At 45.2% G+C, this 14,250-nt stretch overlaps 1 protein-coding gene across 13 annotated transcripts in view; it reads left to right on the forward strand.

Annotated features, from left to right (window-relative positions):
• GRIP2 (glutamate receptor interacting protein 2) overlaps positions 1-14,250 on the forward strand; it is a 205,773-nt gene that overhangs the window by 100,362 nt on the left and 91,161 nt on the right. The window contains exon 1 of one of the 13 annotated variants that reach the window (XM_085516840.1): positions 7,430-7,581. The exons of 11 other annotated variants lie outside the window; for them this stretch is intronic. In XM_085516840.1, coding sequence (XP_085372966.1) covers positions 7,527-7,581 — 55 coding nt within the window. In that variant the 5' untranslated portion in view covers positions 7,430-7,526. Of the gene's footprint in view, positions 1-7,429; positions 7,582-14,250 lie in introns of those variants that run through there. One more of the 13 variants, XM_085516843.1, reaches the window with a different exon arrangement.

Raw genomic sequence — 14,250 nt, forward strand, 5'->3', positions numbered from 1 at the left:
GCAGGTTTGTGCTTTTATAAGACTGATGTAGTCCGGTCAATCCACTCCTTCTATTGCAGTCACCTCTAAGATATGCTCAGGAAGTGGAGAAGAGTAAAAATGTGCAATGAGACAGATGGCCTTTTTCTTCACGACCATGTATGTGAACACTCATGTAGTGAAACTGTGGCCTTTGCAATGGGCTGGGAGTGAGTTTGATGTTGCTGATTATAGAAATGTGCGTAGCAATTCCTGGGTGAGGGAGATGTGGTGGTTTTGGGGTGATGGGTACTTCAGCAGTAGGGATAATAAACGAGGCCTGAAGACTGCTGACATGGGAGCTGAAGTTCTTGAAGCATCCCTTGGATGGCAAAAGTAAGGTATCCACCCTTAGTGGAAAGTATTAAATTGATGGTAAGTGCTTTGCAAAATACCACCTGTCAGTGAGATTACATCAATTTTTAATTATGCCATCATGATGGTAATTACTATGATTTAAGCATTTACAAACAAGTCGGTAGTTGATTACGGGTGCTGTCAATTTTGGAAGAGTGAGCGTTGGGTCACCTTGCAGCAGCGTGGCTCTGGGTCTGATAACTGTAGGCTGGCAAATCTGCACCTCCTGTTGAATGGGGTAAAAAAATCAGGCCTTGTGTGAAGGGAAATATGCTAAAACAGGGAAAGTTACTGATGAGGTTTCAGATGGATGTATGCATTTAATTAGGGCTGGGCTCAATTCCCTGCTCTACTGTTGGTTCCCAGTGCAATACTGGGACAAACCACCGATGAGCAGGTTTTCTGCCAGAGTAAACTGGAGTGGCTGTTTTGCAGGCAAGAAGGTAATGGCAGTTATATGCCATGCTGAATGTGGTCGTTAGGTTTGATGGTGGACAAAGATAATTTAATTTGATGTCCTGTAAAAACGCAGGCCAAAAACTTCACCAATGTATCCGTAGTAATCTGAAATAAGACCACAGCAAAACATGCTACCTATGTTTCCAGGCAGGAACAGTATGGATCCTGCACGATAATTTAACATTTCCCAATATAATACGCTTGAAGTGGTGCAGTTTATAATTCCAAAGCTAAGCTGCACACTGCAGTCACCGCAGAGCTTTCCTGGCATCCTTCTTGGGCAGGGAGGAGTGATGGTGCTCTGTAAGTAACGGCTGCATTTGTGTATTATCTCCTCACAGCACTCAGTTAAAAGACTGCAGCTGGCACTTAAGCGGGGTAATGAGAACCTGCTTAAAAGGAAATGACTTCTGCCCTTTGGCGTGCTAACTTGTCTCAGGCTGTTACTAACTAATTACTTCATTAGCACAGCAGCAAAGTAACGTACAGTGAGAAAGCAGTTGGGAGAACATACATGAAGGCTCAGTGTGACCCCGTCTATGCTGGCATCTGCAGCCCACGTCTGCAAGAGGCTTTCATTCTCCTGACTCAATTGGCAGTCAGAGCAAGCAGTGCAGTGCACGGAGATAAGACTATTTTAATTTCTTGCTTCAGGAGACTCAGCGGTCTCCTTGGAAAGACTGATGCCTTGTCCATGGATTTGCAGATTGAGCAAACATACTGTGCCATTTAATTACTAGAGAATGGTTTCAGCATTTTCAGGAAAAAATATAATATAGGCTTTGGATCAATCTGGGCAATGGTGTTCCACCTGCAAGGCCACGTTTCTTACCAGGGGAAATAGGCAGCACCACTTTGTTCACTGCTGTCTGGGATAACACAGCAATCCTAACCCAATTTTCAAGTCTCTGCAGTTTTCTCTTGCAATTAAATAGCTGCTATTTACTGCTACTGCTGTAGCATTTCCAAGTGGGTACCTGCTCTTATGCTCTGGTGTTGTGCAAACGCTGAGCATCCAGGACCTGGGTTTTTGGCTTGCTGTGGATGCTGATAAGACTGCAGCATCACAGCTGAAACACTTCCAGCGAAAAACAATAGAATAATTTTACAGATGAGTTGTTTGGAACTTCTTGTCAGCTGATAAATTGATGATACTAGGAGATGGCTAAGTAATATTGATAGGGCTCCAGTTAGAAGCTTAAAAAAAAAAATAATAAAACAACAGAGGTGTGATTACTTAAATACGCCTTTTTCTTTGCTTTGGAATATAATCCAAACATCATTCTCCCACATGAATTGCTGAAAAGTGTCCATAAAATTGTATGCATTCAGCCTTCCTGTCATAGTGGGGTGTGAGTTATGGAAAGGACAAACTGGGAAGCAGCGCACAGCCACCACCTTTAGCCTTCCCTTGTCTTTACAACCACCTTCACTGTATTCTAGTCCCAGTTTATCCAAATCACAAGCATCTCAATGATTTGGGTTGGCGTGCAGTCCTTGTGTTACTTTTGAAATGCTGATGAGACTGGGGCATTGGATGCCATTGCATCCAATGGACCTTGTGCTGGGCAGCTGGACGAGGCCGGGGAAGTTCTTATTCAGGGAAATGGCTGCATGTAGCTGAAAGAGAACTGCTCAGTTCCTATCATGGGACCTTCTGTGGAGCTGCTGGATTTGTAAGAAGTTGCATGAGATATTCAGAGAATGTGTCAGAGAATTCACCCACAGATACAGAAAAGAAAAAAGGCTTTCAGAACCCCGAGGGTGAAGGTTAATGACTGAAACCTGTTTGTCTATTTAGCTGAAATCTGTTTCATGACAGACTGTCACTTTCCTAAGTTTTTGTCAGGGTAATTAAACCTAATGGTGCCAGATCAAACTTACCCCCTGTTGTTGCTCAATTGGAGGCTGTGGCATCACGCAGGGGAAGGCTGCAGCCTCGCTAATTAGGGCCAGGTGATGTAGTTGTACAGCATAATTTAGACCATTTCCTTTTGGGAATTGTCTACTAATCGAGCATAGTTTCAATGAGAGCATTCGTTGTTCATGCTGTCACTGGGCTCACTCATTAAGGATCATCAGTTAAAGCAGCACAGGTGTCAGTGTGTCAAGGCGTCTACCCCAGCCTTTGCTATGGGCAGAGTGAGCATGCAAGGAGTCCAACCTTGCTGAGCTCTCAGTCTGAACCCCCAGCCTAACATCCCACATCCCTAATGTGCAGCCCAGTCATCTCCAGGAGTCCGGGGAATATCTGATTGTGATAGACTGACTCAGCCCGAGTTTGGTTCAAGATGTTACTGCATTGGATTTGCTGTTTCCGCATTGATCTAGCTTGCTTATCTGACAGACTGCTCGTCTCCAAGTGCTTTAATGCCATGTTTGGCCAATGCTGTTTGATTCTGCCTCTCTCAAAGAGCTCCCAAACTCTTTTGGGGAGATCTGTTGTCTGCTAATTGTGGTGGCTTATCTCCATGTGCATTACTGAATTCATATTTTTGAGAGGGATCTTCGGTCTATCACTGCATGGCTTTCTACATGTTCTTTTTTCTGGACAGTCATACAACAAAATCTGTTTACCAAAGGTAACAAAGTGCTGTATTAAAAGAGCAGAAATTCGTACCTTTTTCTGTCGAGACCTGAAATCACTCCAATTAGGAGTTACTCACGTGTTGTTTCTTGAGCACAGCCATCGCAGTGAACTTTATTGTCCTTTCTTTTCTAATGAAAGGTGTACACTGGTGAAGCAGTTCAACCCATTCTGATCCGTAGTGATGATAAAATGGCTGTAAGCCCAGTACTGGTAGTGTCTTTTTATACATTTTTGCAGACACTGTGCAAATATCTAAGGTAAAGAAAAAGAAAACCTTCAGTTGTATTGGCTTTCCCACTGTCTGTACCCATAGTCATAAAGAATCGATGCCTGTATAAAATGAACTCAGAACATCCTTCAAACTAGTGAAGAGGAGATGAAAATAACATGAAGAAATTCCCAACAGCAGTGGTATTGGTATTTGTAATGGTAATGTGTTCATCCATAACTGCACCTGTTTGCAAGAGACGTGCTGGCTTTTAAAACCCTGAGTACAATGTGTAATTTTCGGGATATGGATTAGACACACAGGGCTTTGCATTATTACTGCAGAGGAAGGGAACAAACTGTACGGCAACTTCTTGGAAGGAATGAACTAATTTCAAGTAAGCTCCACTCAGAATAGTTACTGCTCCTTTAATTTTGTTCTGATAGGTTTTTCTGAATGTTTACATGAATAGAGGACTGTTTTCTTCCCTTCTATTCCTCCATAATTTGCAGTTATAAAAGAAGTCTAATCATTACCAGATATTCATGGAAGCATACACGTATATTCTGAATCCTGTATATTCATTAATCACACTGCATTTTGCTTTATTTTTGTGATGCTCGGTGTATATCAGTTTTCATTAACCTCTGGCATTATTTGCAATGGATTCTGAGGCTTGGCAGAGCCACTTCAAATACCAGCCTTGATAAATGCTAATAGATTTCCCATTATACAAATGCTCTTTTATCCTCTTACTTTAACTGCTGCATTTCTCACTCCTTCCATTGTGTGCTTCTGGTGACCAGTGTCCCTACAGCCATTTCCTTAGCTGAAACAAGGGCTGGATTTATGTGCAGGAGAGCTGAAAACACGTTTGTTTCAGTATTGAAGAAAAACAGCTGTGCTTTGTTTGTGACTGGAATTTCCTCTGAGGTTAAGCCAATTGTCCTGAGACATCCAGGCAATTCCCCTGGCTGGCCAAGTTCTCTGCAGCTCTCAGAGGAGGGAATACCAGACCTTTGTATCCAAACGTGCTTAAATTCCAGTGATGAACCCAGAGAGAGGAAGGAACGGCACTTCTCCTTTGGTCTTATTTGTTGATTGGCAATTCAGCATCGTTACAGCGGGTGCAGTCTGGTGTCAAATAATGCTTTCATAGAATTATTAAGGTTGGAAAAGACCTCTCACATCATCATCCAACTGCCCACTTACCACCAATGTTGCCCACTGACCACATCCCTCAGGGCTGCATCTCTATGGTTCTTGAATGACTCCAAGTGACTCCACCACTCCCTGGGAAGCCTGTGTCAGTGCCTCCCTGTTCCTTTGAGAAGAGATATCTCTCTCTTTCCTGATATCCCACCTGAAGCTCTCCATTTTGGTTGGACAAGCCATGTAAGTTCCTCTGCTATATCTCATGCAAAATGAATTGAAGACTCATCTTCTCAGCAGAGGTGAGAGAAAGAAGAGGAACTTAAAAAAAGAGCAAGTAGCTGTGGGTAGGAAACTAGGGATCAGCTCTCTGTCTCAAAAACTAGGACGTTTAGGGCACAGTGTGGATGTACATAACCCAGTAACACCCATATTTCTAGGCTTGCTGGCTGTTAAATAGTACCAGCAAAGCTTAAGGTCCAGTTGCTCAGACAAACTCATACTGCATGGCTGAAATGTTGGGTACAAGCTTCTTCTCTGCAGGAAGAGGGGGGATGGTGGAGGAAAGGGTATCCGCACCTGGATAAGGAAGGAGAAATGTGCTGCAGGGATGAGGCCTGAACAGTGTGTTGTGGCAGGAAACACACCAGTGGGTACAACCCCTGGTGCAGTGTCCAGTTCTCTGAGATAAAAGATGGAGAGCTGGGGCAAGAGGAGGAGGGAAGAGATCAGCTGCTTCAGGATCCTACAGCTGAGGCAGTGCAGGAGGGTCAGCCCTGCTGCCTGGCCCCATCTCTCACCTCAGCATCAGCCCCTCATTCCCGGCTCAGCAATGCTCGTGGGCTGGGTACCAATAGCAGCCTATTTCCCACACACTTCAGATGTGCTCAGGCGTTTCATCTTCTGTACAAGGCATTAAATACGTACATTACATCTAAATTTATCTATACTTAATATATATGTACACACCTGTCAATGCTTTCAACTCTATGTTTTAAGGAAAACAGGATCGAGTCAAGAAGGAATTCTCTGGCGCTGTTACATAAAGATTGATCTCTGAAGCACTAAGGGCTTATTGAGTTTTAGAGGGCTGTAATTGGAATTCTTGAATTTGAAATGCAGCCTTGGCTCCTTTGGGACTGCCGTTTGTGCTGTGCCGCCTGTGTTCAGAGCAGCTCTCAGCCCCCTGCTTGCCAGAAAGCTTTCTAGGTCGGCGTACGTTATGCTTTCCTTTGGCTCCGTGTTGGTACCTCATAGTCTGAACTTACCAAATGGTGTAAGTGTCCTTCCAGCCTGAAAAGGTGAATGGTGACCCAGGTAACGAAGTGCAAAGGCTCAGAAGCAGAGCTCTGCTAAGAGGGGATTATTCTGTGCCGTGCCTCTAAAGGGTCTCCTGAAATAATGTTGTGATTTCTGAAGTCATCTGTGTGATCAGCAGAAATGTTTGCTAGAAAAGACAATCCAAGACTTTGTGTCAGTCAGATCCCAAATGTCCATCTTCTGTGGGCACCTTTTAACCCCTGGGCACTGATTTGGTGGTGGAGATTTCTTGCGTGCACTCAGAGTTTCCCCATAAGCTTCAGTAAGGCACTGTGGGATGGTACTAAGAACCACTTCAGCCATAGTGTCAGTCCCCAGAAAGAATGATTGGAATATTTTCCTTTTTTGGCTGCTAAAAAGCATTGGGTGAGACCATACAAAGTCTGCAAACTACTCCTGGTGTCAGTTGGGTCTTAAAGCAGATGAGAAGTATCTGGACAACACTCAGATATATGGTCTGATTTTTGGATGGTCCTATGTGGAACCAGGAGTTGGATTCGGTGATCCTTGTGGGTTGCTTCCAATGCAGGATACTCTGTGATTCTAGTAACGTTTGTTGTCCCAGTTCTGCAAGGAGGAGGTGAGAATCAGGATGTGTCAGGCACACTGTCTGGGGAGCTGGAGTTCCCTGGTGGTCTGTGTATCCCCAGGACTGCTTTACTCTCGGTCCTATGGGATGCTGTCACTGGCTTCTACAGTCACTAAAAGTTCTTTATAGAGTCATATAATTGTTAAGGTTGGAAAGAGCATGAAGATCATGAAGTCCAACCATCAACACACACCACCATGCCCACTGACCCTCAGTGCCACATCTTTTATGGCTCTTGAACACCTCCAGGGATGGTGACTCCACCACCTCCCTGCACAGCCTGTGCCAATACATCATCACTCCTTTGCAGAAGAGTTTCTTTTGTAAAACTTGTGCTAAAAACTCAGCATGTGTACTGGGGCTGGGTTTGTGATGAGCTGGTCCCATAAAATTCAGGGCTTTTGTGCCCTCTGTTCTGATAAGCTCAGGATTAGCTTTGTGAAGTGCAAGCATAACCCCATATGTGCTAGGGAGCAACGTTACTTTGCAAATGAATATGTTAATGCAGTGCCAGCTTCCCAGCAGGAGGCTGGAGATAGATATATATACATTAATTGGTGATTTTATTGATCTAGAGAAGATAACAAGACAAAACAGCCCCACATCAAAACTCCTGTTGGAAAGGGTCCGCATCCCCTCTAGCACTGTCTTTGCTGTCCTCCTCCCAAACCCTTCCCTCCCAGTCCCTCTGCAACTCCATAAAGCACGACTCCATTTCACAGTAATCATAAATTAATTTAGAGCCAGCAGCCCCTCGCAGAGCCAGGCAGAGGTGCGGGGGGAGAAGCAGCATTAGAGCCATGTGAGCAGGAGCTGGCGGCTGCGGTTGGAAGATGTTTGCTGTTTCGCTCAAGTGCCGGCTTGGGGTGGTGAAACGGAGGAATAAAGGTATGGTGAGAGCAGAGAGCTGCTGCCTGCAGCAGGGACTTGAAGGGTACCCACCAGAATGCTTGCTTTTCCTTTGCTGGACAGGAGGGAGAAACTCTGTGGCTCTGTTTTCGTATATGTTGGCAGGGGCTGGGGGCAATAGGATTATTTTACTTCCTTGCATGCTATATGTTTTTCAGAGGTATTTGACTGGCTTTTAGGGTTTATAGTCTATCTATCTGCCACGGTTGTTACTGCAGTGAAAGAGATTTAGGTACATATAGAGTCTTGCAAGGTTTCTCTCCTGCTGGAGCTGGGGCTGTGCGGGGGGAGGCACTGGGGCATGAACTGGCCTTGTTGTACTGCCCGGCCATCTGGTGTCTGTCCCCCTCACTCCTTCAGCAGGGGAACGGGTTGGAGGGATGAGAAGGTGGGGAGGATAATGGGGCAGTGCCTGGGCTGAAAACTGAGTTCAGGATGATTTGGGAAGTGAGAAGCAGCAATGTGTTAAGTGTATCTCAGCATAAGTTTATCCGAGGCAGGACAGTTACTCAGCTCACAACCCTGCAGCATTGTGTGCACTGAGAAACAGAGGAATTCTTTGTGCTGGACTGTGACCTCTCATCCCTCTCCAATTTGTGGTTACTGGACCTGGCTTCCAGGCTGCCCAGTTGAGGTTGCTGCTGGGCAGCTTTCCAGGGAAGTTAGGAAAGACTGTTCTGAGTTGAGACATAGGAAGAGCAAGTTCATTTCTGCCTGCAGAACACTGGAAATATAGAGATTGTAATGAAGGTTAAACAAGTGTTCTCTTTGGTCTACCTGATGAAGTTGCAGTGGCTTTGGTTCTACTGTTTAGAATTGCCTTATATCGCCTGCATATCTTAGTGACAGATTTAAGTAAGAGAATCACTAATCCAGGACTGAGTTGTACTGCTTTGATCAAGGATTAAACTGAGCAGAAACTGGCTGTTGGGACTAGAGCTTTGAAACGAACAGCCAGAGAGAGATGTTGTACGCTTGTCGTGTACGTTGTGGGACAGCTGATGTTTAAAGTACATTCCCAGAAGATGGAGCAGAACTAAGCATTAAGCACTGTTGCCACCAGAATGAGCCCATGATATCTGGGGAGCAAGCAAGGATGGGAGCTGGTGTGAGCTGTGCTAGCAAGTAATGAACCCTGCTGCATTTCCCATCTCCTGGCTCGAAATTCCTGGCTATCTGCTACATCCCAGCAAATTTGTCCCTTGGTATTAAAAAGCCCAGCTACCTTTGTTTCTAAGAGAAGAGGGAAGATAGAGCAAAGGGTCTGCAGAGTGATGTATAAAAGGGAGTGGCAGATGTCCCAGCCCAAATGTTTGTCTGTCTGTCCTCTTGTCTGGGCCCCAAAGTGACCCCACATCCCCAGAGCACGTGGCACTGCCTGCTGGGGGACTGCCCCTCTACTTAGTTGCGATCACAGTATGACACGTGTTGGAATCTCAGCTGTCAGCTGCCATTAGGTTTGTATAGCTTTAAGTTTTCTCATCCTCTGGGAAGGGGCCCTGGCTGAGCTCTTCTCACAGGCACATCTTAGGCAAGCTTTCCTCCAGCTGCATTTCCTTACCCTGCCTCGAGCTCTGCTTGCTCCTCCCCAGCTAATCCCCTCACTTCAGAGAGAAATTTTTGCTGTCAGTCCTCTTGGATTCCTGCTTTCCTTCTCTTGCTGAGCCCTTGAGCTGTTCCTGGCATGACGGATGCTCAGTTAATCCCACAGGCAGTGCCTCCCTGCCACAGGGCCCCCAAATCCTTCAGGGCCTCTTTATCCCCTGTGGGAGCTGCCAGCAGCCCCCAGGGAACAGCCCCTTGTCCTGTACAAAGATTCAGCTTTCCTCAGTACTAGTGGGATTTCCCATTGGAAAAGCCAAATAACATGAGCAAGTGCCAGGAATGCCATGAAGGAAATATCTGCTGGAAGGGTTGTTCCCCCCATAACTGTGTCACCACCGTGCATCCTGCTGCTGCAGTTTGTGTGTGGCCATGCCAGCTCAAATTGTGCTGTTTGCAGAGTGGTGGCCGGTTTCCCTGATAGTCCCCAGTTACTGCAGCAAATCAACGATGTTTTATAAATAAATAAACAGAAGTAGTGGAGATTCTAAATCATTAACCAAATACACGTGTTGGCCAAAAATTAGCAAATTAGAGCAATTTAAGTGAGCGCTGGCTGCTCCCTTAATCCTTCAGCTGAGGCAGGGGCCCTGCAGAAGCACTCAGAGGCCTGGATCTGCTGCTGCATTGTGAAAAAAAAAGGGGAGGTTTGAGGTGCTTGAGCTTAAAATGCTTATTTTTGTCCACTCTGATTCCTTCCAGTGTGTGTTGTGAATGATATTAGAGTAGTAAAAGTCATTCTGCTGTTACTGTGTCAAAAGCTGTCGTTTGGAACTTGCCAAAATTGTGAAGTCCAAATTTGTGAAAGGAAATAGATGTTCTGTTTCCCTTTTACTTACCTCGGGGCTTTTCAGCCTTCTAAGCATCACAGGGGCATGTTTACTACCCTTTATTCTTTTCAGTTTGGATTAGATGCGTCCTTTTACTTTTGTTCTTTCTTTTCTCGTGCTTGAGTGCAAACTGTGAAAATAGGTAAGCAAAGAAAATCCAACCCCTAACCCAATGAACAAACAAGAAGAACGTATTCAGGAAACTGTCTAACAATGTGAGACTTGCAATAAAATCTGCTATACCGAGATCCAGATTTTTTCAAAGACACCATATTTGTGCCTTTAGGCGTCCTGACTTGTTCTTTGGGCTGGAGTTATTATGTCCTGATGAGCATAAAAGAATGTTAGGTTTTATTTGCACGATTTTGCTGTGAGTAGTTTCATGGAAATCAGTCCCAGGATCTGGGAACAAGCTTGCATGCTGTGCTGGTGTGTTTGCCATGCAGCAGTACAGTGCCATAAAGCATCCTGGCTGTGCTTCGTAGAGCATTTCAGCAGTTGGGTTTTTGTCACCACAAGAGTTACTGAAATAGTTTGGATCTCCTGTTGAAATAGAACTGAAAAATCAGGAGGGAGGTGAAAAATGGGCCAGGGTGCAAATACTGTTTCCAACTTGTGGAGCAGTACTAAGTCCAGAGCACTGTACAGCCCAGTGTTGAGACTGGAGGGTCCTATGGAGCATCCATTCCTGGAGCAGGTAGCAATCATTATTGGTACATTCATCCTCCAGACTGGAGTACCTGGTAAAAAACAAAGCAGTTTTCATTTAGCTGATGCACAGCCAACGCACAGAGAAACACAGAATTGTAGGGGTTGGAAGGGACCTCCAGAGATCATAGAGTCCAATCCCACTGCCAAAGCAGGTTAAGAAGAAGAAGAGAAGCCAGGCTTCTGTCCAAAATGCAGCCGTGGTGCAGAGGTTGAGCTAAGGCTGAATGCTCAGTTGTACCTTTGCTTGGCTACCCATTCTTCAGGATGGTCACTGCCTCTTGGGTTTATCCTCATCTGCACTTTCCACAGCGGAAGATATCTCAGAGGCTGCTGCAGTGAATACTGATGGGCTCTTTCTCTGCAGCCAGGAAAGCCTGGCAGTGGTGAGCATAGGAAAGCTCCCTGAGCCCAAACCACCACGCTGGGGAAGGCCGTGATTCCTTTTCTGTCAGCGTGGCTACATTTCAGCCCTTTCTATAATTCATGAATAACGCATGATCAGACATGTTTTATTTATGCCTCTTAATGAAGCCCATTTTTCAGCCTGGTGTCACAGCATCCCAGGTGACTGCCACCTGCTCTGAGCACCGTGCGGCTCCTTCAGCTTCAGCTCATCTCTCATCTTTCTCCAGGATCCAGTGGCAGAGAAGATATTGGTCTCCTAGGGGGGTAATTGAGTGAAAAAGGGCCCTTGCAGCCTGGAGGCTGGCAATGAATCCTTACAGCAGAGCCGTTGTGTAGGACTGTGAGTCCCAGGCTGTTTTGGTTGTGGCTTTGCTTCATCTCTGCTGAAGTCACGAGCTTTTACTTCTCCTATGGTTTGACAATTGGCATCTAAATGTTTGTTTTTTAAACAGAACTTCATTCACAGATGTTTGTATGACACAGTGAGCCCAGGATCAGTATAAATATACATATATATTTATATTTAATATTATTTCAGACATTGCATTTTCTCCTTGTAAACTGTGTCTGGGATTTCTCTGAGTCTGTTGTGGACTTGACACCACAGGGGGTTTGGATGTTAAAACCATGGATCAAAGAAGGTTGTTTTTCCCTGATAAGTAATTGAGCTACTTTGCTACTGTCTTACATTCAGCTATGTGAGATTAGTGCTTATTTCTAAGTCAGTGAATGACATGAAGCAGCTTGGAAGTAATCACTTAAAACAGGTGAGGAAACACCTTTGTCTCCTATTCCCTGCTCCTGTGGAGCTTTTTGTGTGTGTCATTGATTCCCACGTGCACAGGCATCCGACTGCACGCTCACAGGGCTGTGCCAAATCACACTTCTTTATTTCTTTTGGAATTGACACTGGGTTATGCAGTCAGTCTGTCTGGAGGCCAATCTGCTCAAATGCCCAAGGGCCGTGTCAGGGAACTCGGTGCTGTTTTACCTCTATTAGCCTCTCAGTTGTTCTGATCTCTCAGCGTGGCAGGAAGTATTTCTGTTTTTATCATGAAGATACACCCACATTTGACAGCTGAAAGTCTAAATTTGCCATGTGGGCACCCTGGTAAATTTGGATAATGCCATTCTCCCTCCCAGCAAAAGTCTCAGAAGCTGAGACGCCCACCAGGGTGCCCTGTGCTGTGACATCTGAAGCAACCAGACAAAACGAGAGCTTCACGTCACTAAGAATGAAATTTCTTCCTTTTTTCTGCTATATTTACCTGCAGAAATATGTATTTTTTTCTTGTATTCAAGATCAGTTGCTGGAAAGGGTAGGAGCTCTAGGTATCTACTGACTGCTGTTGCTGGTGGAAGGTATTTTATACCTTTACTGGTACATCTAGGCTTCCTATCCTGCCTCAGTGTGAGCCCTTGGCAGTGAGTGAGGTATCCATTCCCTACTTCAGTGGGTTTAATGGTGGATAAAATGAAAAATATTTTAACAACGCACTGCAGAAGGATAAGAAGGCAAAAATAACTTGAAGTGAGTTTTCAGCCTTCTGGCTCTGGTGGAGTCCTGAGATTACACCAGGGTGCTGTGTTAGTAAGGTACAACGATCTGTATTTTAATTAACAAAACAAAAAAAGTAAATGCTTTTATGAGTTAGAGATGCAAATAGAAAGCTAAACAAGATTGGCTTTTGCTGTAGGCTAAAATTAGGATCGTTTTCCCATTATTTCCAATGAATTTAGTGGCTACCAGCTGTATTTTGCAGCAAAGAGCCTCAAAGGAGCAGTGCCCTGCCAGCTCCCCTGCCTCCCTGCTGCCTTACACAGACCTGAGGGTGCAGAGTAAGGCTTGGGCTGCGTCCCTGCATGGCAGGCTCCTTTTGTTTGTGTTGGCCTCTCTTATATGAGCTAGTTGCATTATGGCATCATCTGAGTTGGAGGAGGCCCCTAAAGACGATCGATCCAACCCCCTGCAATGAACAGGAACATCCGCATCTCCATATTCTGAGCCCATCCAGCCTGACCTTGGCTATCTGCAGGGACATCCACCATCCACCACCTGTATGGACAGCCTGTGCCAGTGCCTCACTGCCCTTATTGTAGAAAACCTTTTCCTTCGTGTATTTCCTGAAAGAAACACTTGGTTTCCATTAGTTCTTTTTCATAAGGGCTTATAAAAGCTTCTTTTCCAAGCATGCTGTGTGCTGGAGCTGAGGTTGTGTCCTTGCCAGCCTGGCAGCCCAGCGCTGAACTTTCCTCCTCTTCTTGGTTTCACTCAGACCCTGAGGGCTGTTGTAACCTAGTTTTTTGTGAGCAGTTTCCTTTTCTCTCTCTCCCTCTTGCTCTCTTGCTTTACAGAATATAGCCAGATTAATCACACGAAGCATTGGAAATCAACAGTGGTAATTCAGGGCTTGGTAACTGGTCATGGGAGGGCACAGGGGATGCATTTCCCTCCTTAGGAAATCACCACATGATTTATCAATCCCCAGGATGTCTGTCTGTGATTCCTTTTATACAATCTATTTCAGGAAACACAAAACCAAAGGGAAGCTAACTGCCTTTTCATATAAATTGTCTGTGCTCATGACCAATACATCCCTTTTCATCTGAGTGCATTGAGCTGTAAAGGAGAAGTCATGAGATAATGTTTTCTATTCATACGCACAGTCCTGTTTCCACCAAGAAACCAAGTGCTTTGGACACTTGTCCAGAGTGGGAGTGGGATGGATGAGATGATCTTAGAGGTCTTTCCCAGCCTTAATGATGCTATGATTCTATGACAGATTAGCACCCATTGCACTGGGGCCGAACACATTGCAAAAGAGTAAAAGCAACTGAGTAGCACCGCTTGCTGAGACCTTTATGTGCGTGCTGTTCACCAAGGTGCTTCAACCTAAGCAAGAAGTTTCAAGATTCAGCATTTTCTCTGCGTGGCTGAGTGCTCAGGACATTCACACAGCCAGAGCTCCCTGTGCAAATCCCTGCTGTGCTGGATGGAGGCCTGGGGCTGGAACTGACCTCTCAGCTCTTCTAGGTTTTCAGCTGTGACATGTACAACCTCTGCCACCACAGAAATAGTTCAGTTTTAGCAACGCAAAAA

This window comes from Coturnix japonica, chromosome 15, assembly GCF_054131305.1.
Source record: "Coturnix japonica strain WE chromosome 15, WE-NBRP24, whole genome shotgun sequence".
NCBI lineage: Eukaryota > Metazoa > Chordata > Aves > Galliformes > Phasianidae > Coturnix > Coturnix japonica.